The 22,607-nt window shown below is 35.7% G+C and overlaps 1 protein-coding gene across 12 annotated transcripts in view; it reads left to right on the forward strand.

The window, feature by feature from the left end:
• Positions 1 to 22,607, forward strand: part of Robo2 (roundabout guidance receptor 2) — a 651,725-nt gene that overhangs the window by 589,286 nt on the left and 39,832 nt on the right. For all 12 annotated transcript variants that reach the window (XM_050148878.1, XM_050148871.1, XM_050148873.1 and 9 more), the window contains 4 exons: positions 6,029 to 6,211; positions 14,501 to 14,543; positions 15,970 to 16,097; positions 20,641 to 20,922. In XM_050148878.1, the coding sequence (XP_050004835.1) occupies positions 6,029 to 6,211; positions 14,501 to 14,543; positions 15,970 to 16,097; positions 20,641 to 20,922 (636 nt within the window). The remainder of the gene's footprint in view (positions 1 to 6,028; positions 6,212 to 14,500; positions 14,544 to 15,969; positions 16,098 to 20,640; positions 20,923 to 22,607) is intronic.

Consider the following 22,607-nt stretch of genomic DNA (forward strand, 5'->3'; position numbering starts at 1 on the left):
ATGTCGTACTGATTTTCATGGTCTTTGTATGAGAGTTTTTTAGATCTTGTCCTTTTTCTTGGATTACAACCTCAGTTTGATGTTCAATCTAAAGTAAGGGCTTTGGGAATTTCTTTTTTTTAATTTATTTATTTTTATTTATTTATTTATTAAAGATTTCTGTCTCTTCCCCACCGCCGCCTCCCCTTTCCCTCCCCCTCCCTCATCAGCCCAAAGAGCAATCAGGGTTCCCTGCCCTGTGGGAAGTCCAAGGACCACCCACCTCCATCCAGGTCTAGTAAGGTGAGCATCCACGAAACTGCCTAGGCTCCCAAGAAACTAATAGGTACAGTAGGATCAAAAACCCATTGCCATTGTTCTTGAGGTCTCAGTAGTCCTCATTGTCCACTATGTTCAGCGAGACCGGTTTTAACCCGGGCGTATTTAGTAAGTCTTTCTGTTGCCCCTAACTGAATGGATCTCAAATATCAGGAATTGACTTCTCTGGACTGGATATTAGCTGGCCACCCTCTTTTGTCTTTCATCCTCTGCTTTGCACCAGGTCTTTTCAGTATTCCTCAATGCAAAGTTAAGTATTCACCTCAGGATTCCAGGGGTGATTGATTGCTTCTTAGTGATCATTACCCTCAAATGATTCTGTGTAGTGTGGATTTCCCTTAAATTCTCTATTGTTCAAGCATCCTAAGCTGTGTATTCTGACATACCATATAAATGTCATTGAGGTTTATCAGTGTGGTCACAGGCTTGCTTACACTGCAACAAACCCTCACTAAAGGAAGCAAAAGCTCATCAATGAAGATTTCTCTACCACAGCTTGTCATTAAGCCCTTTCAATTCTCTTCACTCTTATTGACATCATAGTGAAAATATTTTTTAAAAGTATACATATATCAAAAATGTTCCTCAAAAGTTCATAAAGCATTCATTTTGCCTCCTTATTTTCTAACATGATAAAATGATATGCAAACAAGACAGTACCAATTTCTGGGTGATGATTTCTTCTTCTGCACAGAAACAGACTTTATATTTAGTCACAGTGTTAAATGATTTAGACTTCCCATCTTTTCTTTGTTTGCTAAATGAATAGCATTGAAGAAAAAAGTTAAAGTATTACCTTTTCTCTAAATTGCCTTTCCCTTCTTAATTAGTTGTTCAAACTGAATTAATTCCTTAACCTGAGGGAAACCTACAAACTTACCCTTCTGAGATTTTTATGAAATAAATTAGAATAAGGAAGAAATATAGGTGCGCTCAAAACGTTTTAAATATATATTCACATAAATATGTGTATGCATAAATACATATTTTATTTAAAGTGTTTAGAAATAAGTCTTTCTTACTTCATTTTTCCTTTATTTTAAGACTATGAGTGCCCAGGTGTAGTGCCAGCTACCTCTAGTCTAGAATCTCAGTACCATAGAGGCTGAAGAAAGTAACGAAGAGTTTCTGACTAGCACATTGAGCTCAAGTCCAGCTGGAGCTGCATATGGAGACTCTGTCTCAAAACAGACAAAACAGTGTGGAAAAAGACAAAAGTACATCTCCCTTCACTGTGTGTTTTAATTCTAAATGCATCATTGTTGATCAGTGAGAATTCTTTTCTTTAAATGAAATTAAAAGGATATTTCTTTCTGAAAACCCCTAAAATGAAAATGAATATAAATTGGATTTACTGAATACAGTTTTTCTTACTGAAGATAAGTAAGACTGCCAAGTAGTTGTATTCCCTCCTGTGTCTTCTTTTCTTTTTCTGCTCTGCTTAGTAATATATGTATGCATATGTATGTATATTACTAAAATATTATATACTTAAATATTAATATATATATTGCTTAAAGCAATGGAGTTTTTTTCTTTTCCTAGTGGTTGTCTATCTCACAGTATTTTGAATACCTGATTCTATTGGAACCAAGGAAACATTACACAAATTGATGCTGTATTGTGATGAGCGCAGTTCTTCTCAGAGCAATTATATTATAGCAAAATAGTGGATTTCACTTAGATGATTTTAAATAAATTGCAAAGTTTTACCAAAGTGTATAACATCCAAAAGACTGAGTCTCCTAACTGGATTTTGATCACAACTATTAATCTATCTCAGCATATCAAAGAAGCATTTAAATTTTTTTTTAGAAACAATGAAACCTATCAATGCCTTTCCTGCATCGTATTCAGGTAATTTGAATGTGCTATGCTTATGAGGTAATCATGAACCCAGCAGTGTAGTAACCGAAATGAGGACATGCACATGTGCAAGTCCAGTTCGACCCAGAAAAGATGTGTCCTCCAGAGATCCGTCTCTTTTTAATATCTACTGCTGTCCTGAGACACTTCCTAATTGTTTCTTTAATTATCCTCCCGTATCAAGGTTCACATCTTGTCTGATAAGCCTTTGTACACAACTGCTCGTTCTCAGTTGAATAGTGGCTTAATGATGTCTAATCTCCTTTTCTGTTTCAATTTATGCTTCCCCTATTGTATATTCCATACTGGAAACAGCATGACAAGCAACTCAAGCTTACCTGCTTTTCCCTTTGCTAATTAAGCCGTGCACTGGCATTTGATGCAGTTTATGGTTCATAATTTTAGACTGCTGTTATGCCAGGCTGTGTAAAGTTTCCATTATCTCATCTCAGTGTTGTGAAAAAAATACAGTACCTTAAATACTGTGAAATAGCATTGAAATTTGTGTTATTTTATTTTATTTTTTTTAGCAATTTGCAATGTGAAAGTGGGCTTCACATGAAATTTAGAATAAAACGACAGATAAAAAATGAACAAAAACTATCCACAACAAATAGTACCTTAAATAGCAATAATCATCTTAATAATAAAACTATTTTTTGTCTTTAATTTACTTTACTAGTACAAGCCTCATGTAGGTCGTATTAAGTTACAACAACAAAGCCACAATGAACAGACAGAAGTTGAAAAGGTAGAAAGAGAAATCAATAAAACTATTTTTAAAGTATTCATCTTTCATACTCTTCCTGGGAGTTGGTGATCATCAATACAATTACATAATTTCACCAAAATAGGTACAATTGATTCTGATGTGTCTAATTAAGTCTTTATCTAACAAATTACTTTTGTTCTTCATTACTCTCCAATGGGAGGAAGGTATTACATTTCATTCCATTTTTTTTTCTGCAAGAACAATAGAACATAGTGGTCACACCACCTTGTCTGTGTTACTTTCAAGACAATTGACAACATTGTTTCAAAAGTTATCAGTGTAAGAAGAAATAATGTACTGGGGCTCAGAAAATGCTGTGCAATATTAAATAACAACATTTTAAGGACCCGCCTTAAAAAGTGCAAATCTCCTCTTAGTCTTTGTTCTATACTTTATCAGGCTGTGGGGAGTTCTTGTTTTGTTTGTTTATTTTCTGTTTGGGGACCTTTTAGTAAGTCTACAGTGAAAAGAGTCACCAGATAACATACTGAAAATGTGTTATTAAAATACAGCTTTTTACTTTTATACATATAAAATCTAAAGGTGCATATATTTCAGACAAGAAAAATTTATTGTGTAATTTAATTTATTTTAAACCTGAAAAACCACAAATACTTTTCAGTAATGAAACACACACATCCCTGAGTGTATGTATATAAACATACACACACACATATAAATAACACATATATTTGTATACCTACGTGTGTGTGTGTAAGAAAATTCTAGCCGTTATAATAAAGAAGCCTGCAGTTTGATTTACTAAATTAAAATATTTTGTTGATTCTCCATAGCCCAATGTTACAGTGGTTAGAAGAATGCTGTCTGGCTTTTTATTCCATAGTCATTCAGCAGTTTATATTCTTTTAGCAAGAGCTTCTCTGTCTCTTAAAGACACGATGGCCTACAGCACACACTGGTTTCTGATACACAAGGAATGAGGAAGAAACTAGAGCCCTGCCACCCACTACTATGGGGTGCAGCTGGAGGCATGTGAGTCATCGCCAGGCTACCGACCACTGGATGGCAGGGAGGATGCAGGAATGTTTGTTAATTTTCTGTCCCAGAAGCAAAGACTAAAAGGATTTTCAGGAGCCTCAATCTTAAGCATTTCACCTGACAGGTCTAAAAAAAAAACCAGTGAAAGACTTAATGTAACTCTCTACATCACGTGGGACAAAGCTGTACTCCTGTTAGCTTCCATAGAAGCTTCTCATACTATTGTGTTCTCATTCTGTGTCTCAAATTCTGCAATTATGTGGTTTTGATCATACTTTGATTTGTAATGGTTTTATGTATGAGGTGTTGTACAGCAAGTGGTTTCCAGATACGAGCAACATTCTTCGTTTCTTTTCTCTTTATAAACTTTACTCATTTATTTTACATACCGGCCATAGTTTCCCCTCCCTCCTCTCCTCTTGTCCCCCACTGCCTCCCATCTACCCCACCCCATTCACTTCTCAATCTCCATTAATAAAAGGGATAGACCTCCCACAGATATTAATGAACTGGGAAGCGGGGAGTGGTCAAGGTCATGACAGGGAACCCAGAGAGACAGTTGACCTGAGCCAGCGGGAGCTCATGGACTCTAGCCTGACAGCTAGGGAGCCTGCATGGCACCAACCTAGGCCCCTGCATGTGTGTGACAGTTGTGTAGCTTGGTCTGTTTGTCTTCTTCCCGGCAGTGGGATCAGGACTTGTCCCGAGTGCTTGATCTGGCTTTTGGGAGCACTCCAATTTCCTAAATCATGTCAGTTAAGACAACCCCAGATATTCTGAGATTTGGCATGTATCTCAAGATTCGACACGTGTCTTTAAGAGAAGGAAGACTCCTTTAAAAACTACTGGCCTAAGAGTCTATTGTACAACTGCATTTTAGAGTATGAAAAGGAAAGTTCTCACCAAAAGAAGGGAAGGGAGGGAGAAAGGAAGCAAGGAAGAAGGAAAGATGAAAGATCACCACAACGAATCCAAAATATATGAAAAACAATAGTAACATTGCCAATGATCTGAATCAGCACCATACAGATTAAGGTCTTGACAGAAGCCTAGAATTTATGGTCTATTAGTAAGTAGCAGGGAGAGTTTATCTGTTCAAGGACATATAAAATATATCATAAGTTATATAACATATATCATATTTCTAACATAACAGTGCTGCATTTGCCAAAACAATTGAAAAGGTTCCTATGATGTGATCTGCTGGGCTGCCCCTTTTATATTTTGTGTGCAATTTACCTTTCATTTGTTCTTGATTTATACTAACTAAAAATGATATTGACATTAGATTCATTTGATTCTCATTTTTTAAGTTTTTAAAAATCTTTTAAATACATCTAAATCCTTGTTGTCCAGTGTCATTATGATTTTCCAAGTCCATAACCTATTAAGTATGGATTGGGATTTGCTCAACTGATTTTCAGAGGTCTAAATTTTCTCAACATTCAACATCTTGACTCAATGCCCAATTGTCAAGTAACTCTTCATGGCTCTTAGGGAGTGGGTAAAATTTGGAATCTCTTAATGTTTTAATTATACATGCTGAACTCCATAAATTAATGTTTTCATATTTGCTATTGTTCTATACAGAGAATTCCATGCCTCATCAAAAATCAAAGTTTACATCTTTGATTTCATTGACGGTTTTATGAAATTATACAATCTTGTGAATTATGCCTATCAAAATAGGCAAAACTGGAGCAAAAAAGCAATGAACAAGTACTTGTGTTATGGGAAATTTGATAAAAAAATTACTTTACCTTGTTTAAGAAAAATACCTGTCATTTCAGCTGCTAGTAGTTGTTCCAATGAATGTTTATAATATGATAAATCTGAAGGTGTTTTAGAACCTGTACTTGAAAAATTAAAAGTAAGTAACATTCTTAATGACACTAATCAACAATTGATTCCATACTTCTTTTTAAACTTAAAATGTTCTTATCAGTAATCTTGACAGCCTCAGGACAAAACTATTATCAACTGAGCTAAAAAAAGGACATGCCTATGGTATGGTGTTTGTATTTCTGCAATCATTTCTCTTAATGTTTATCGACATCATTTTTCCTTCCATAGGGGGACGCAACGAAGTTGTTATTACAGAAAACAATAACAGCATAACTGAGCAAATAACTGATGTTGTGAAGCAACCGGCATTTATAGCTGGCATCGGTGGTGCCTGCTGGGTAATTCTGATGGGTTTTAGCATCTGGTTGTATTGGAGAAGAAAGAAGAGAAAGGGGCTCAGCAATTATGCTGGTAAGAGACTATAAAAACCTCTTATCTTCTGGAATGTAATGCGATGAGAGGAAGAAATGGAATGGAATAACAAATGGATGATTTGGGCTTGTTATAAAAACCCGCTCTGTAAAATGCAATTATAAGCAACATGTTTCAGTGCATTGCTCTTGACCATATCGGTTTATGACCACAGGCAAGCTTTCTGCTTGTATCTCCAGTGAAGCATAGCGAGAGGAGACACTGATAAAATGCTCAGCTACTTTTTTTTTTCTCAACTAGTTCTTCAAAAACCACATACACACACACAAAACTTGGAATCTATAAAGACATCTTTTGAGAAGTGTATTTAGACAAGAAAGTTATTAAAATGCTCAGAAAAGAAGATTTGAAAATCAGCTTCCAGTATGTCACAATGCAGATTACACTAGGAAATATCCCAGATGGGGAAAAAAACAGATAAACAAGCAAAAATGGGCACTTATTTCAGTGTGAACAAACAACATTTTCAAAAGGAGGAACAGAAGGAAGCAAAAGGAAGAGCAAAGATACCGAAATAGTTGCAAAAAAAAAAAATAAAAAAAGAAAGAAAAAAAGAAAGGAAAGAGACCCGAGATGCTCTATGACATTTCCAAAATTAGTATTCGTGTTGCTAAATGCAAGAGAGCTTCTCAAGAATGTTGGATGTGAAAGAGACATAGATGAGTTAGGGACGGATGTAGAAAAGGAATGAGAGATAGATGAGTTAGGGACAGCTGCAGAAAGAGAAAGAGAGATAGAGTCCAGAAGTGGGGGAGAGAGAGACACTAACGTCATAGCCAGAGATTGAAAGAATGAATTCAGTGCTGAAGCTCTATTTTGTTACAATTTATATTGTGGTTACTTTGAATTATTTTCTCTAACGGCAGTGAAAGTAGACTAACTCCAAAAGCACACACTCAGTAGAATTTCAAAGAAGCAATTTTATTTTATCCTTTGAACACTTGAAATATTTTGAGATACTGTATTTAATCTTCTATTAACTGATAAATTCTCTGACAAACTCAGTAATTAAAGTATGTATGCTTGAAATGGAAATTTAATAGAATATCTTAACAGTAGAACAATGCAAAGAATGCATCTTGTCTTTCTTGCTGTGTTACAACATTAAACATGGCAACTTGACTATAGCATTGTTCTTATGTCTATAACATACGAAATGTATAGTATTAGTTACTAATAAGACTAGAAAAAGAAGATCATATCCATTGACAAGAAGTTTCCCAATATCACTTTACAGTAGTCAAAGCTGTCTGCTTCTTTACTCTTTGTCATTTAAGTGTTACACTTCACCGATTAGAGATCCTTCCCAGAAAGCAGTGGTTAGTAACAACTAATGGGTGGCAAAGTCTTGAATTTCAACAGTATTTCAATGCCAGTTTTGCAATCCAGCCCTCTACTTTCAGCACTGTAGATATTGTCAATCATCCAACTGGCTTCATCTGTCATTAAGCTATATATGTCTTCCTGTGACATGCTCATACCAATCATATGAAACATAAGGTAGGCCCAATATAACTCAAGGACAATTTTAGTCTTATTACTTCAATTGACTTAGTGGCAATAATAGAAGATAAAGCTTAGAAGTCACTTTAATGAGAAGTCCGGATGTACTCACTTGTGAAATGGTACCTTTGTAACCTGCATTCTTCTTTAGTCGCTCATGCCGGAGCAATGCAAGAGTTCTTGCAGGCTGTAGTTTGCACTTTCAGTACAATTACATCAGGCAGACATCTCTTCCTGTCTCTCATAGCAATTCTTTGCAAAAACTTATACACTTAATTTGAAAATATCTGTTGGTCTTTGAGCTTGACAAGGATTTTCCATTTCGTGCTCTCATGACTCATGATTGATGTCCATGAGCTTGGAAGGGAACTGCTAACTCAGACTGCACTTGCCCTTCAGGTATTTGGAAGAAGGCCAAGTCAGAGAGAAGCCTTTCAAGGCTTTAATACCTAATTGATGGATGGCTGAGGATAGATGTCCTTTATCGTTGTCACTTGCCTTATAGCAATTGCTGTTCTCTCCTAGGTGGGAAGCAAATGAAGATTTGCCAATCCTAGAGAAGGAGCATTTCCTATCTGGGTTGTAATACCTTCTCTATATTTTCGTTCTTACTCACCTACCCTCTATTTTTTTTCAATTTTTCCATTCTTGTCTTTACAGAAGCTGGGGATATGCGATTTTAATAAGGAATTGATAGTGATGTACATGTTCCCACACATTTGTAATTACGGTTCCTATGAATGCACTGATGTCCCATTTTAAAAGGAGAGTTACTGATGGATCATTTTTCTTGAAAGGGTTTTATATTAATTATAAATAGGCTGTGTTAGTCTTTTTTATATTTTTTCATCAAAAATTCTTTTCGAAATTTGTTATTTTGAAGTAATAAATACAAGAACAGATAAAATTAAAGCAATGTGATTTCACAAACAAGATGATATTTCTGAAGTTTCTGTTGCTTCACCACTACATGACTTTATGCTGATGCTGGTGCTTTGACCGCTCATGTTTATGTCTTTGTGCTCTCTAATAATTAGAGACTCAACAAATCAAGTCAATGTAGAACCACTTCTTAGATTATTATATAACTTTCTTTTTCAAATTCCAATGAAAATACAGTGAAAAGTTTGATATATTCCCTCTATTTGGGATTATAGACTTTAAATAAAACTAAATTGGTAAAAAAAAAAAAAAAAACGATATAGAGCAGGTCAGGTTTGACTGAAGCACCCTCCCTACACCTTTGTCCCAAGTCTATTCTTAGTCTCTGGAAGTCTGAAATAGAAAGACACTAATTAGTGGAGAACAAAAATAGCTTGCAGGGTGAGACACCAAGTCTGGCAGAATACCTTCATTCACACTATACAGGCAAAGCGCCTACTGTCTCTCATTATATGTACTCTGGATCTTGTTTTTTTTTTTTTTAATTAATTTATTTATTTATTAAACATTTCTGTCTCTTCCCCACCGCCGCCTCCCCTTTCCCTCCCCCTCCCCCAACCAAGCCCCCCTCCCTCGTCAGCCCAAAAAGCAATCAGGGTTCTCTGCCCTGTGGGAAGTCCAAGGACCACCCACCTCCATCCAGGTCTAGTAAGGTGAGCATCCACGAAACTGCCTAGGCTCCCACAAAACCACTAGGTCCAGTAGAATCAAAAACCCGTTGCCATTGTTCTTGAGGTCTCAGTAGTCCTCCTTGTCCGCTATGTTCAGCGAGACCAGTTTTGACCCAGGCTTTTTCAGACCCAGGATCTTGTTTTTTATTACAGAATTGTTCTTGTAAAATTTGAGCAGAGAAAACACCAACCAAACAAAGAAACACTCTGTTACCTGGTGGTTATAATTTTCTTTGGGGACCAGCAAATTTAACACATTTGCTAAAGTAAACTAAAGGACAAAATCTCCATTGTATAATCAAATATCCAGAAACAAATACAAACTAATACATTCAAACCATCCTGCAGAAAAAGCTGGTCTAAACACGTTTTGCTTCTCTGCACAGACAAAAGCAGGGGACTTTTAGTGCAGAATTGATCCTCATTTTGCCATGTTTCTTTCTGTATTTTTCTCATACTTAAATTCTCAGACACAAATGCACAGCATAGTTTTGCTCATGCTTCTATGTGTAAAATAAACCCACAAGTGACAATTGTAGTTCATTAGGTCCTTCTGTTCCGCATTATAAATGGAATGAGTTTTTACACATTTAAAACAAGTAGCTGCATTTACCTTCATTTTTACCAAGGAGGACAATTTCCTTGTCTCTGCATGAAGGGACTCTGATTACAAGAAAACATTCACAACTTCAGATGCTGCAAAGTGAGAGAAATTTAAAAAGAGATTTACAAAGAAAATATTGGATATTTTTAAATATAAAGTGAACATATGGTCACAATTATAGCTTTTCATAGCTAAAAAAGCAAACAATTAAAATTTGAAGCAAATCTATGTAGTACCAATAGATTTAGATTTAAATATATCAAGCTGGGCAGATGGCTCAGAGGTTAAGAGCACTGGTTGTTCTTCTGGAGGTTCTGAGTTCAATTCTCAGCAACTACATGGTGGCTCACAACTCTCTATAATGAGATCTGGTGTGTAGGCAGAACACTGTTTGCATAGTAAATAAATAAATCATTAAAAGTGTGTCCCATAGATTTAAATATATCATATATGTACATGTATAACCGGATAATGCTTATCAATATCATATAATTCAATGTTATATTTTTTCAATTTGTTTCTTTGTAAAATTTTTATTAATTTATTTTTATTATGTATATGGGTATTTTGCCTGCGTGTTTATCTGTGCTTCATTTGAATCCTGAACTCCTGTGGAAACTGAAGAGGGCATGAGATCCCTATTCCCTATGACTGGAGTTACACACAGTTGTGAGATGCCTTGTGGGTACTAGGAATTGAGCTGGAAATCTCTGAAAGGATAGCCAGTGCTCTTAACCACCAAGTCATCTCTCTAGCCCTTATTTTTCTTAATTTGTAATTGTTGGAGTAATTAAATTTTGAGAAAATTGAGCTTTGGTTTACTTTTAAAGAGGAGATTATATTACGTGACTATTATCTATAAGAACAATATTTTAGAAAGCTTGGTAGATACCAACAATTTAACATGATTGAGAACATTATAACACCGTAAATACTCTATGCATGGATTTTTAAAACATGGTGAAATCAAAATATTTGGCAGACTCTGCAAGTGCTGTTCAGTGATTTGATGGAATTTTTATAGTCTGATTATGTAGGCTTTGTTAATGCTTATTAAAAGGAAACTAATGCATTCATATTTGAGTAGGAGCTTATCAGGAAGGGGGAGAAGGCTTGACTGAAACATAAAAGTTTCCATTTGGAGTAGGCAAATGTGACCTACTAGAGATAGGCGCTCTGGAAGCTTCTTTACTTCAAAATGTCAATATACTTCACAGTTCCATTTCTTCCCTTTGACCCCCCAGTTCTAGCAGACATGCCACAGGATTAATTCCCACAGGTGATATTAAAAGCACAGAATTATTCTGTATTTGACAGAAACTTGGAAAATCTCCCTCCCGACTTTCATGAAAAGCAAAATAAGTTCAAATACTTAATGCAATTCTGAAACGTTTTAGATGTTCATGTCTGAAGCTTCTATAGGTTGCTCCCCAAAAGTTCTTATATTCAGATGCTAGAAGAAATTCCTCATTCGCAGTCAAGGTCTCTTCAATTTTATCTCAGATGAACACAAAGTGGCCCGGGCTTAGAAAAACAGTGACATGAAAATGCTCATGAATTCTCTTTCCTGATCCCAGGTTTTTCCACATCAAGGCAAATATTTCTTTGAAATTAGAGTTTCCTCAAAGCAGCTCTTGATTGGAAATGACATTATTTTACTGTGATTCCCTCTGTACAACTCCTAAAATTGCTTTGAAAAGATCATGCACAGTTTCCATTGTATTAATTCCAAGTGTTTATAAGTTGTCATTTGCTTTTATTCTGTTTATCTATTAAAGCTGTTACTTTTGTTGTTTTCAAATCAGATCACAGGCTATAAAGGAAATTTATTGTCCTCTTTCCACCCTCCTTTAAATAGAAAAACTAGGGTCGGGATTTAATGGTAAACACCTAATGTCTGCACAATGGAAGAAGAGCCAGGCTGATGTCTGAGCAGAGGCCAGCATGGTCTACACAATGAGGCAGGCTTCCCCCTCAAAAAGACAAGTAATCAATGCTATTATGATAAGACATATGGGCACATGTGTCATCATTCCCTCTTCCTTTCTTCTCCATTCTCTTGACAGAAGTATTCAAATTGGAAGAATTTCACATCCACCAAATTGTGTGTGTGGAGGATATTATAGGTTACACAAGTAATTACATAATGTTCTGTGAATGTTTCTGTTTTGTAATTGTTTTATAAAGATAGGGATATATGTCTTGATGGGATCTTTGACACCCAATGCCAATCTAGACCAATTTAAGAAAGATTTAAATGATGATTGAGATACAAAAAGAAAAAAAATCTTCTGAATGTACAATATTAATCACTTTGAATATCATACTTAAAATTTAGTTCCTACTAGTAAATATAGTTTACCATAGCATTCAAACACTGAAAATTAGCTTTAATTAATGGTATCATTATGTTTAGGTTCTAAGTATTATATCATAAAACTTTGTTTTGCCATTGGACGCTTTTCATGTCTCTGATTAGACTGTCTCTTTTTCTCTTATATTTATAATCTGGTAATAACAAAAAGAGGAAAAAGAGCATCATCTTAAGCAGGACTATTTGGCTTCTTGTGCATCCCTTGAGCATCACTTTTGAAGTGTAGTCCATCAAACATTGCCTATTTGCACACCTACAATGTTACAGCATTGTCTTAAATTTATTTTAGCAATTAATATTCTATTATAAACCTCACAGCTAGTAAAATTCATGAAATAAGTGGTTGGTAATCATCTTTACTGTTGCCATTTTTTTTGTCAGTGTGTGCATGCCTATGCTCACATGTGTTTTTATATGTTAGGCTTTTATCTAATACCTTCCACTAATCACAGCTCATTTTTTTTACATTGAATGTTATAGTTTAATTCATTTATGTTAAAAAATCAATTAACAACTGGGTACAATATGGTAGAGTTGTACACCTGAGACCAAATTTTAAGCCTTTAAGCGGAGCAGTGAGTGGTATCATCGTCTTTGAGTAGCTAGTTATGGGCAGATGTAAAGGTTATGTCAGGATGGCTTCATAGCACATTTGCGAGGTTAAAGTGGAGAAGGCAGTGTATGTGTGGTCCATACAGTACATTTCTGAGAGCCACACATCAGGCTTTATGTATTGTAGACCTTTGGAGTTAAATTTTCTTTCCTAATGATGATAATTTTACCAAATAGAGAACAGTCAAGGAGAGTCTGCTGCACTGTATTAGGAAACTGCAACATTTCCAGAGTGGTTTAGTCTTGCTCTGAACCTCAAGCAAATGACAAGTCATGGAAAACTTCCAAATTGTGAAAGTTATCTATACATTTGGAGACTATATCCTACTTAATTCTTTAAAAAAATATTTTCATGTTTACCAAAAACAAATCAGAGAAAACATAATAGGTGTCATCTAAAGACAAAATATGGTGTTCATTTTATACCCATCATCACCCTTTATCGCTTGAGCTGGTTTGTAATGATTTGGGTCCAAATTATAAGATTCTAACACTTCTGCATTCTGGAAACTTTTTCAAGAAAATATCTTTTACATAAAAAGAAAATTTGATAACTTAGTGACAAACTTTGATCCCAACAAACTTGCAACTATGTGTATATTTTACTCTGCTATGCTTGGCTTTTCACTTTTGTGGCAGAAATATTAGGCGGCATTGAGTTTCCTCAGCCTTGGGTCCCTAAACCCTTTGTGAGGAATGTAACTTCCTGTACAAATCACTGTAAAGCTCAAATACATTTTTACCTAACCCATTTTCAGAAAGCAATAATGGAACTGGACTGATATTCAACTCTTTGGTTACTGCGTTGGTCTACTTTCATGGTTCTGGCTTGTGAAGTGGAAATGATAATTGGAAAGTAGAATCATGTTCATGATTCTACTAGACTTTTTTTTTGGTGTTTACTTTAATAAGTCCCTCAGCATTAGAGAAAATTGAGATATTTACACATAACTGGAATCCAGGAATCCATTCAGTATCAACTATTTGCAAACAGTATTGTCATGAGAATAGTAACACACATTAAAAGTAGTTTATGTCTACCGTAATTGTAAGTGTTCAATGAATAATGCTTTTAAGTATACCTGAAGTGATTTGTGATGGTCAGAAATGTGTGATCAATACTCTTTGTGGCTTTATTGGAAGCATATTACCAGATGGAAGAGTACTAGTTCTCTTCAATGTATAGTTTTGTATGATTTGTTTTAATAAGACAGTTTCTTGTTGGGAATAAATGACTACATTTGGTAATTCCACATTATTGCTGTATCTTCCTTCCAGCAAGAACACATATACACCACTTGTAACAGTTTTGACACCTTGATACAAATGGCCACTGTAACTCTTCTTTTCACTTGAAGAATCTTAAAGCAATCAATTTAGTTTAGCCCAAGTGATGACTTTGCACTGAACCAAGCCATTGCTTGTCACTACCTATATAAGTTCATTAATTATACTGTGCTGGAATTCCTGGTCTTCACCTCTACACTGAGGTCCAATAGGTAGCTGTTATTAATTGTGATTAACACTGACTACTATGTGTGTATGTCTTTCCTTTATTACAGTAACATTTCAAAGAGGAGATGGAGGACTCATGAGCAATGGGAGGTATGCAAAGGAGTCTCTTTTTATTATTATTTTTAATCAGTACTGGGGAAATTCTGTAGTGAACAGCTATTATTGTAATAAACGATCACTTATACATCTTAGAATTCTATGAGGAATTGAATGGCTTACCACAAGGTTTAATGATCTATCTGTTGTGCACTTTAGAGGAATCAAGTCCAGATGTTTCATATCTCCCAGATGCCCCTGAAGAAATTAGTAGTAAATATCACAAGGAATGTGTTCATTTGTTAGCAGGATGTTTATTGCATTAATTAGACATTAGCAAATGAAGTTGCTGTTGTTTAAGACTCCTTATTGGCTCTCACTAAATTGCTGTGGGTGAACAATTACACATAATCGATCACAAAGTAAATGATTCATGGATGATGAATAGGCTGTAGATTGATAGGACTGGATTCCAGAACTTTGGATACTCAATTGAAATTGATAAAAGCTGATAACAAACCCATATATCCTCATCTATTTTCCCTTTGCCAATATGGAGATTGTAATTAGGCTCTGGTAATAACTTCCAATCTCCCATTTAATCAATATTTTAGCAAAAAGAGATTAAGTCTAATGAGAGCTAGCAGATACAGCAAAAAGCAATTGAATCTTCTTATTGCAGTTTCCATAGAAACTTACGATTCTCTTAGGGGTTGTACCAGAAGGGGTCTATCAAAAAAAAAGTGCAATAATTATAGGTGATCTATTTCTTTGCAAATATGCTGATATTCTGGAAAGGAATCAGAATTCCATCTTTACATTAAATAATGTCACTCCTTATTAAATGTGACAGGCAAAAAGTTTCCTTCACAGGATATGGTAAGGTGTTGGGGCCATATAACTGGGTCATACTGCCTTTAAAAACCCCTAACTAGCCCTTATTTTGCAATGTGAGAAACGTAGAAATGTACTATTAGTAGAAAATTAAAAGTAATCTTCATTAATTTGGCTTGAGCTATTTGCCCCCAGTCAGGTATGAGATCTTTGTGTAAGGGTGCCTACCTAGACAAAACAGATTCAATTGGCAGCTACAGAAATGAGGACTGGGTAGTTTAGTTCTTGGGAAATAGCAGATCTAAAGCAATTTCTCAGAGGAACTGTTCCCTGGAGATGTCAGCTTGCCATGGAGCTTGGTCTCGTGGTGCTGCTATGCGCCCTATTCTTCTGATTCCAGGGTGAACAACTGATTTCATTTGTATGTGGGCAGAGTCTCAGGCAAAGCCTCTTCGCTTCCACTGACAGAGAAGATCTATGTATAACTTTAATGAACTATTGAGGTTCCTTATTTCTTAAGAGCACTTGCAATTTAATTTAAAGTCAATTAAAACCTTATATCTCCTTACCCTTTTTAGTGTGTAAGGAAGATGTCAAATTCCTTCTCTGAGCCCACAGGCTAATCTCCATTTCATGTCTGTCTCAGCCGTCCAGGTCTTCTAAATGCTGGGGACCCCAATTACCCATGGCTTGCTGACTCATGGCCAGCCACGAGTTTGCCAGTAAACAATAGCAATAGTGGCCCAAACGAAATTGGAAATTTTGGGCGTGGAGGTAAGTTGTGTGTTTCAAAATAATATTATTTATTATTGGGGTGTCTATTGTTAGTTTGGTGTTCTGGAATTTTTATTTTAGTTTAGTTTTCTTCTAAGCATTTTATATTTTTGTTTTGCATGCATGTAAGAAAATATGTGGTTACAAACACACATGGACTAGCTAGAGGGAAGCTTGCCCAGTTCAGTTTTCTTCTTAAACTGTGTGGGCCCCTGGGGTCAAGCTCAAGTCGTCAAGCTTAGTGGCTTGATGACTCTGAGCCATCCTGCTGACTTCAGAATTTTAAAATAACACATCATAAATGTCTCCTTTCAGGTCTGGTTGGGTGACTCAGTGGAAAAAACAATGACTTAATGGTCTCTCAGAGGACTCGTTTGGTTACCAGTACTCAAACTAGGCAACTCACAACTACCTGTATCTCCAACTCTAGAGATTCCAGCATCCTTTTCTGGAGGCCAATGATAACTGCACTCACACATGCTCAGACACACACATACTCATAATTAAAAAATATTTTAAAGAATAATTTCTCTTGTAAGTAGGACAAGAAAAACATATAGCAAAAATGATGTTCTTTGCTAAAAAATTTAGGAGAAAACTTGGATGTCTATATCTCTTTAAGCAAAATTTAGGTTTTAAGGAAATCATTAATAATTGAGAAGAAAAAATATTGACTGAGCATTTAATTTTCAAATATTCTCACAAGAATCATAAAACCAGAAACTAAGAGCTTCGATATTGTACTTAGTTTACCTTCTCTATCCTAATCAGCATATATNCAGTATGGGAGTAATGAAGAGTATAAATAATAAACAGAAAGAGATGTCCTTACCATCATATAATATATCTATGAAGAGTAGTAGATAACTAAGTAAATGAGAGATGTTCAGAAAGAGACTTCCAAAGTTCTGTGGTCAATAACGGATATTACAAACGAAAGATGTCATCACGCTGAGCAGATGCTAATACTTTCAAATTTGGATGCTACTGTTATCTCTGTGAGTTTTATGTTCTGCTGTAAACATACTCTTTCCCCAAAAATAGTCTTCTTTGAATAGAGGTAGAAGAAGTAATTCTATACCGACAATTGAATGAATGGATATCAAGGAGAGACCTTTTGCTGCATCTCTTTGTTCAATGTGATAGATATATCGAACATTTACTCTTCCCATGGCACAAGCATAGAATATAGTCAGTGTGTAATAGGTACCATTAGGTTACAAATGACAATGGCAGGCAAACTGTCTGATTGACTGTTCAGCTTCCAACTCTGTGTAAAATAGCATGGCAAATGTCTGTGCCTGAACACATCCAAATACCCTCTGCAACCCAAAATTCCACAACCTACACTGTAAAATTAAGTTTGGTTTCTAAAGCTTTCTCCTGACCAGGACTAGCTTCCTCTTCACAAGTTGACATGTTCGATTAACACATACACAAAGAATATTATGACTCTGTTAGGCAAGCTCCATTAATTTCTCAGATGCCTTATTCCAATGTAACCAAAGTATATATATGGAGATTTGCATGTATATTGCCACCTCATTTTTGTGAAGAGAAACACTTCAAGATGCTTTCAAGGTCAATTTAAAGGGTTTGCAATGTTTTCTCTGTCTCCTTTCAGTGTTAGAGATTTTAAACATTTACTATTTATGTAGGAAAATGATCATATAGTATTTTCATATGTATTAAATTTTATAAAGTTATAAAATAAGTAACAATATTTTTAGTTTAAATTTTAAGACAATACACTTAATGAAGATGGGTACCTTTGGATCTGAATGGAGAAAGCAGATCAGATCAATTTTTTAAAGCCTCAAATGTTTTAACTAGACTATGCTGTTTTCTCCATGTGGATTTACAAGTGTGACCACATAATCATAATCATTTATAAGAATTATTACACGCATTAAGATTTTCCCATTAATAATGTGATGCCAAAATATGTTTGAATATAGATGAAAGAGAAACTTAAATAATAAAGTGACTCACTAGCAAATAATTTTACCTTTTGTCAAGATAAAAATAAAAATTTATTAGGTCACTTAATTAACAAGTGTTTTCTCTCTTCATGTCATTGGATTGAGGATTTATCAAAAGGAAGACATAAATCTCAAAAGAAACTTTCCCACAAGTAATTGAAGATGCAGTGAAGAAGGGAGTCATTCACACAAATAAGGAAGTAGTATCTAAGTAGATTCATAAATATAAACACAACCAAGATGTTCTAAACTGCATTCATTGCAAATGCAATCTACAGGGTAGTAGTCCTTCAATTCACAAATTTCAATGACAATGTTAACAAGAGCCATACAGAATAAAGCATTAAGGAGAGACTGTTGGGAACCATGGGAAATGGAAAATGGGAAGCGCAACCTCAATATGGTGATGTTTCTTCAGATGCAACCTGTTGCGACAGAGCTGGCACAGAGGTCCAAACCATCTGATAGTATTAGACTTCCTTCCACGTACAAATATTCACAAATAATCTTCCAATCTTTACAATTAGGATGTAATTCTACTTATTATTGAATATATTATAGTGATGAAGTAATATATGAAGACTATGCAGCTGCTAAAATCAATATAGGTACTGTGTCATTTGTAGACTGACTTTAACTTATCCTAACAGGGAGCAGTTTTGTGTCCAAAGTCATGGTCAGTGTGGTAACAGAGTAATGTTACCTATGGTGTCATTGTTCATTACTCTTTCACCCTTTTTTACCCTTTGGACACCAACCAACCAATCAAGCAAACGAAAAACCATTTCAATAGTTTACAAATAAACTGTCCTTTAACCTAAGTCTGTAACATTGGTGAATTATAGGTTCAAGATAAGTGAATGTTGCTGAGACATTCTAGATAACTAATGTTCATGAATGAATAGCAGAAGGAAGGAAAATTCTGAAAACTCCTTCATGGGATTATTTTTACTAACTAGTATTATCAAACATAAAAAGTTTAAGAGTAAAAGAATGCTAACATTTAAATGTTAATTAGTTTGCAGTTAAAAACTAGAAGGATAAGAAAGTAGCACAAATCTAAAATCTAAAAAACATTTTCACTTGTTTATATAACCCAGAGAACTTTACAATCTTGAAGGTAGTTAACAACCACACTGATCTTCATTTAAGATATTTACTTCAGTAAAGTAAAATACACTTTAACGTAAAGAGACTGGAGGAGTTGGGGACACAGAACCTTTGGGAACTGAAATTTTTTTTGGTGTACAAAATTATAAATTTTCTGTTACAAAGACAAATTCCCTAGCTATCATAAGTTACAAAAGCAAAGCTAATTAAAAAAATCTCCATTTCAAGTACCGTTAAGAGTCATCAAGTCTAAGTTTTAAGACAGTTGAGCCAGGTGGTGGTGACACATGCCTTTAATCCCAGCACTCGGGAGGCAGAGGCAGGTGGATTTCTGTGAGTTCGAGGCCAGCCTGGTCTACAAGAGCTTGTTCCAGGAGAGGCTTCAAAGCTACAGAGAAACACTGTCTCAAAAAACCAAAAAGAAAAAAAAAATAATGAGAGTTGAAAATGTTTGTATAATGAAAAAATCAAGTCATGTGATGTCTTCAAGAGCTAGGGTGCAAGGTTTGTAGAGCACAGGTATTGGGGGGGGGCTCTATACTCAGACTGATATTAATTCTAAGTGTCTAAAACCAGTGTTAGCAGAATCATCAGTTGTCTTTGATTTGAAAAGAGAAAACAAGCTCAGGAGGGAGGGAGCAGGTCTGAGTTACAAAGCATCAGTTCACATCCCCGAATGATAAATGGGCTGATTGATGTTCATTGTTATTCCTAAAGTTTAATTTAACTCTTGTTGTTGTACAGTGGGAAATGAGAGTTTCTGATTCTCAGAGCTGATAGCACAAATTAAACCCACTGATCACCAAGACTGCTTTTTTTCTGAGTTAAATTCTCTGCTTTGTAAAAATGACTTGTTCTTGAATTTTTTTCCCTTTGTTATTTCACCAAAAGAAGTCTGTTTCCTTCCAGTTATCCTCCAATTCCAACACTGAAATAAAGCAAAATAAATGGCAAGTTAAAACTCAAGAAGAAAAACAAAAAGTTATTTCATAGTAAGGATAGTATGATTTGGGGCCGTTTTTAACTGTACCACAGCTATGTATTTTGTCTTTGGTGTTGAAGTGGAAAGAGATGTATTCGTCTCTAATTTGTATATTCCCTCTTAGCAACACTCTTGTAAAGGCTAACAGTATCTCTGCCTTTAAAACCAAGTGAGCAACTGAGTATGTTTGTCAGTAGTGGCACATCTCAGGTTCCTAATTCGTGCTCGAAGCCAATGGGGAAGAGCTGTAGTAAGCAGCGAGACGTGAAGGACGTGGGTTGCGCCTGCCTGTCACTGGGGTTGATGGTCTGACGAGAGTTGTATATCATCTCCCCTTCATTGGCTCATGAAACCCATCTCGGCTGCAATGTAGACGCGCAGTGTGACACATTTATTTTTCATCTTCAGCGCTGATAGTTTGGGTCCCTGTGCATCATTAAATAGTTTCATTTCCCTATGCTCCTTGCAGATGTACTGCCGCCAGTCCCAGGCCAAGGGGATAAAACAGCAACGATGCTTTCAGATGGAGCCATTTATAGCAGCATTGACTTCACTACCAAAACCACTTACAATAGTTCCAGCCAAATAACACAGGCCACCCCGTATGCCACTACCCAGATCCTGCATTCCAACAGCATCCACGAACTGGCCGTTGATCTTCCTGATCCACAGTGGAAAAGCTCAATTCAGCAAAAAACAGACCTGATGGGCTTTGGTTATTCACTCCCTGATCAGAACAAAGGTAACAATGGTGAGTCAGTTTCTTGTATCTTGAGAAATTAATTTCACATCATTTATGCATGATCTAGAAATCTTGTATCTATTGTTTAATCTTCAATTTAGGGATCCATTCCAAGGTTTTTTACCTGAACTAAAATATTCTCTCGGCATGTATGTCTCCAGCACCTTAAATAATCACTACCACTGCTGAATTCACCATCACACACCAACACCAATTGGTTTCATTCTTTTAGCATTTTTTCAGTATAATAACCAGCAATCCATCTCTACTTCCATTAGGAAAGGGTAGATAAAGCATTCCTCTGCTCTCCCACAACATCTGCTTCTGAGTTGCTAACTGCATGTTCTGCATGGGCTTGTGCTGTGAACTAATCCCATGATGCCACTATGACCTCTGCCCTTTAACCCTTAGCCTTACTTTACATCCCTGACTACCGATTGGCTGAGGGATTGTCTAATAGAATGCCACACAACCAGTCACAGGATTTCAGCACCACCAGCTCCCACAACAGCTCAGAAAGGAGTGGCAGTCTCTCAGGTTGGTCCGATCACAGTAAGGAGAAATATTTGTTTGTCAAGAGCGTATGACCTGTGTTTCTAGCTGCCATTGAAGAAATATTTAATCACAACCCAGTAGCAGCCAGCAGCCATTTATCTATCAGATGACAGTGGTTGACCATAGTGAAGTTATACTTTGATTGGGGGAGGAGGAGGGATAAAGTCACTGTCACCCCTTCATGAACTGTGCACTGATGTGCGTGGAGAAAAATAGAGCCATCTTCATAAAGACTGCTCATGAAGAACAGATGTGTTTTGTCTGTCCTGGGTCCTATTTATGAGTCAGGAGAACTTTATAATGGAAAGATTATACATGATATTCAGTCCCAGGTCATTGATTCTAGAAAATACACATGATGGAAATAAAATTATTTGGGGGCCTTATATTAATGATTAAGCAATGCAGCCTCATAATTTTGTATTGGTTTTCTAAAATATCACACGAGAGCCTTATTATCTGTCAAATCAGGTGACTCTGCTAAATATGAAAAATTAGTATGGGAGATTATTAACAATTTAAGGGCTATGCATATAATATTTTATGTGGCTTTTTATTTTTATCCTGTAAATTTGAACATGTATTTGAATGAAATGAGCTGAGCTAATTCTAATGCAGACATAATACAACACATGGGCGGGAATATATTTTGTTACAGTGAAATGCATTTCTATCCTATCAAGCAAGAGTGACATTTCCACCACAGGGATTCTTGCCTGTAATAGGAAAATGTGGTGGTAGATGTGTTGCCTTGCCATTGCATTCACACCATTTGGCTGTTGATTTCATGTCTCTATTTCGAATTGATCACGCCACGCAACTTGTTTTGATCTTTTCAGATTAATGATATGCCATGTACAACTTCAAGAGCAGAAAGAGTTAACTTTCAACACCACTAGGATTACATTTACCAAATTACTTTTCCTCAGGAGATAGAATCTTCTTAGACTGAAATGTTAATGCCCTCTTTTCCCTCCAAAATGAGCCATTTCTCTTCCTGCTTATTGGTAGGATTAAATACATTATAGAATAGGAAAAAAATTTAAACATCTGTTATGAATTTAAAGTGGCTGAATAATACCGGGGAACTTTAGCAATGACCTTATATGTCATTTTTGCTGTCATTTCTGTATAATTAG

Source organism: Alexandromys fortis, unplaced genomic scaffold (assembly GCF_014885135.2).
Source record: "Alexandromys fortis isolate MF-2015 unplaced genomic scaffold, M_Fortis_MF-2015_v1.1 scaffold_4, whole genome shotgun sequence".
Lineage (NCBI taxonomy): Eukaryota > Metazoa > Chordata > Mammalia > Rodentia > Cricetidae > Alexandromys > Alexandromys fortis.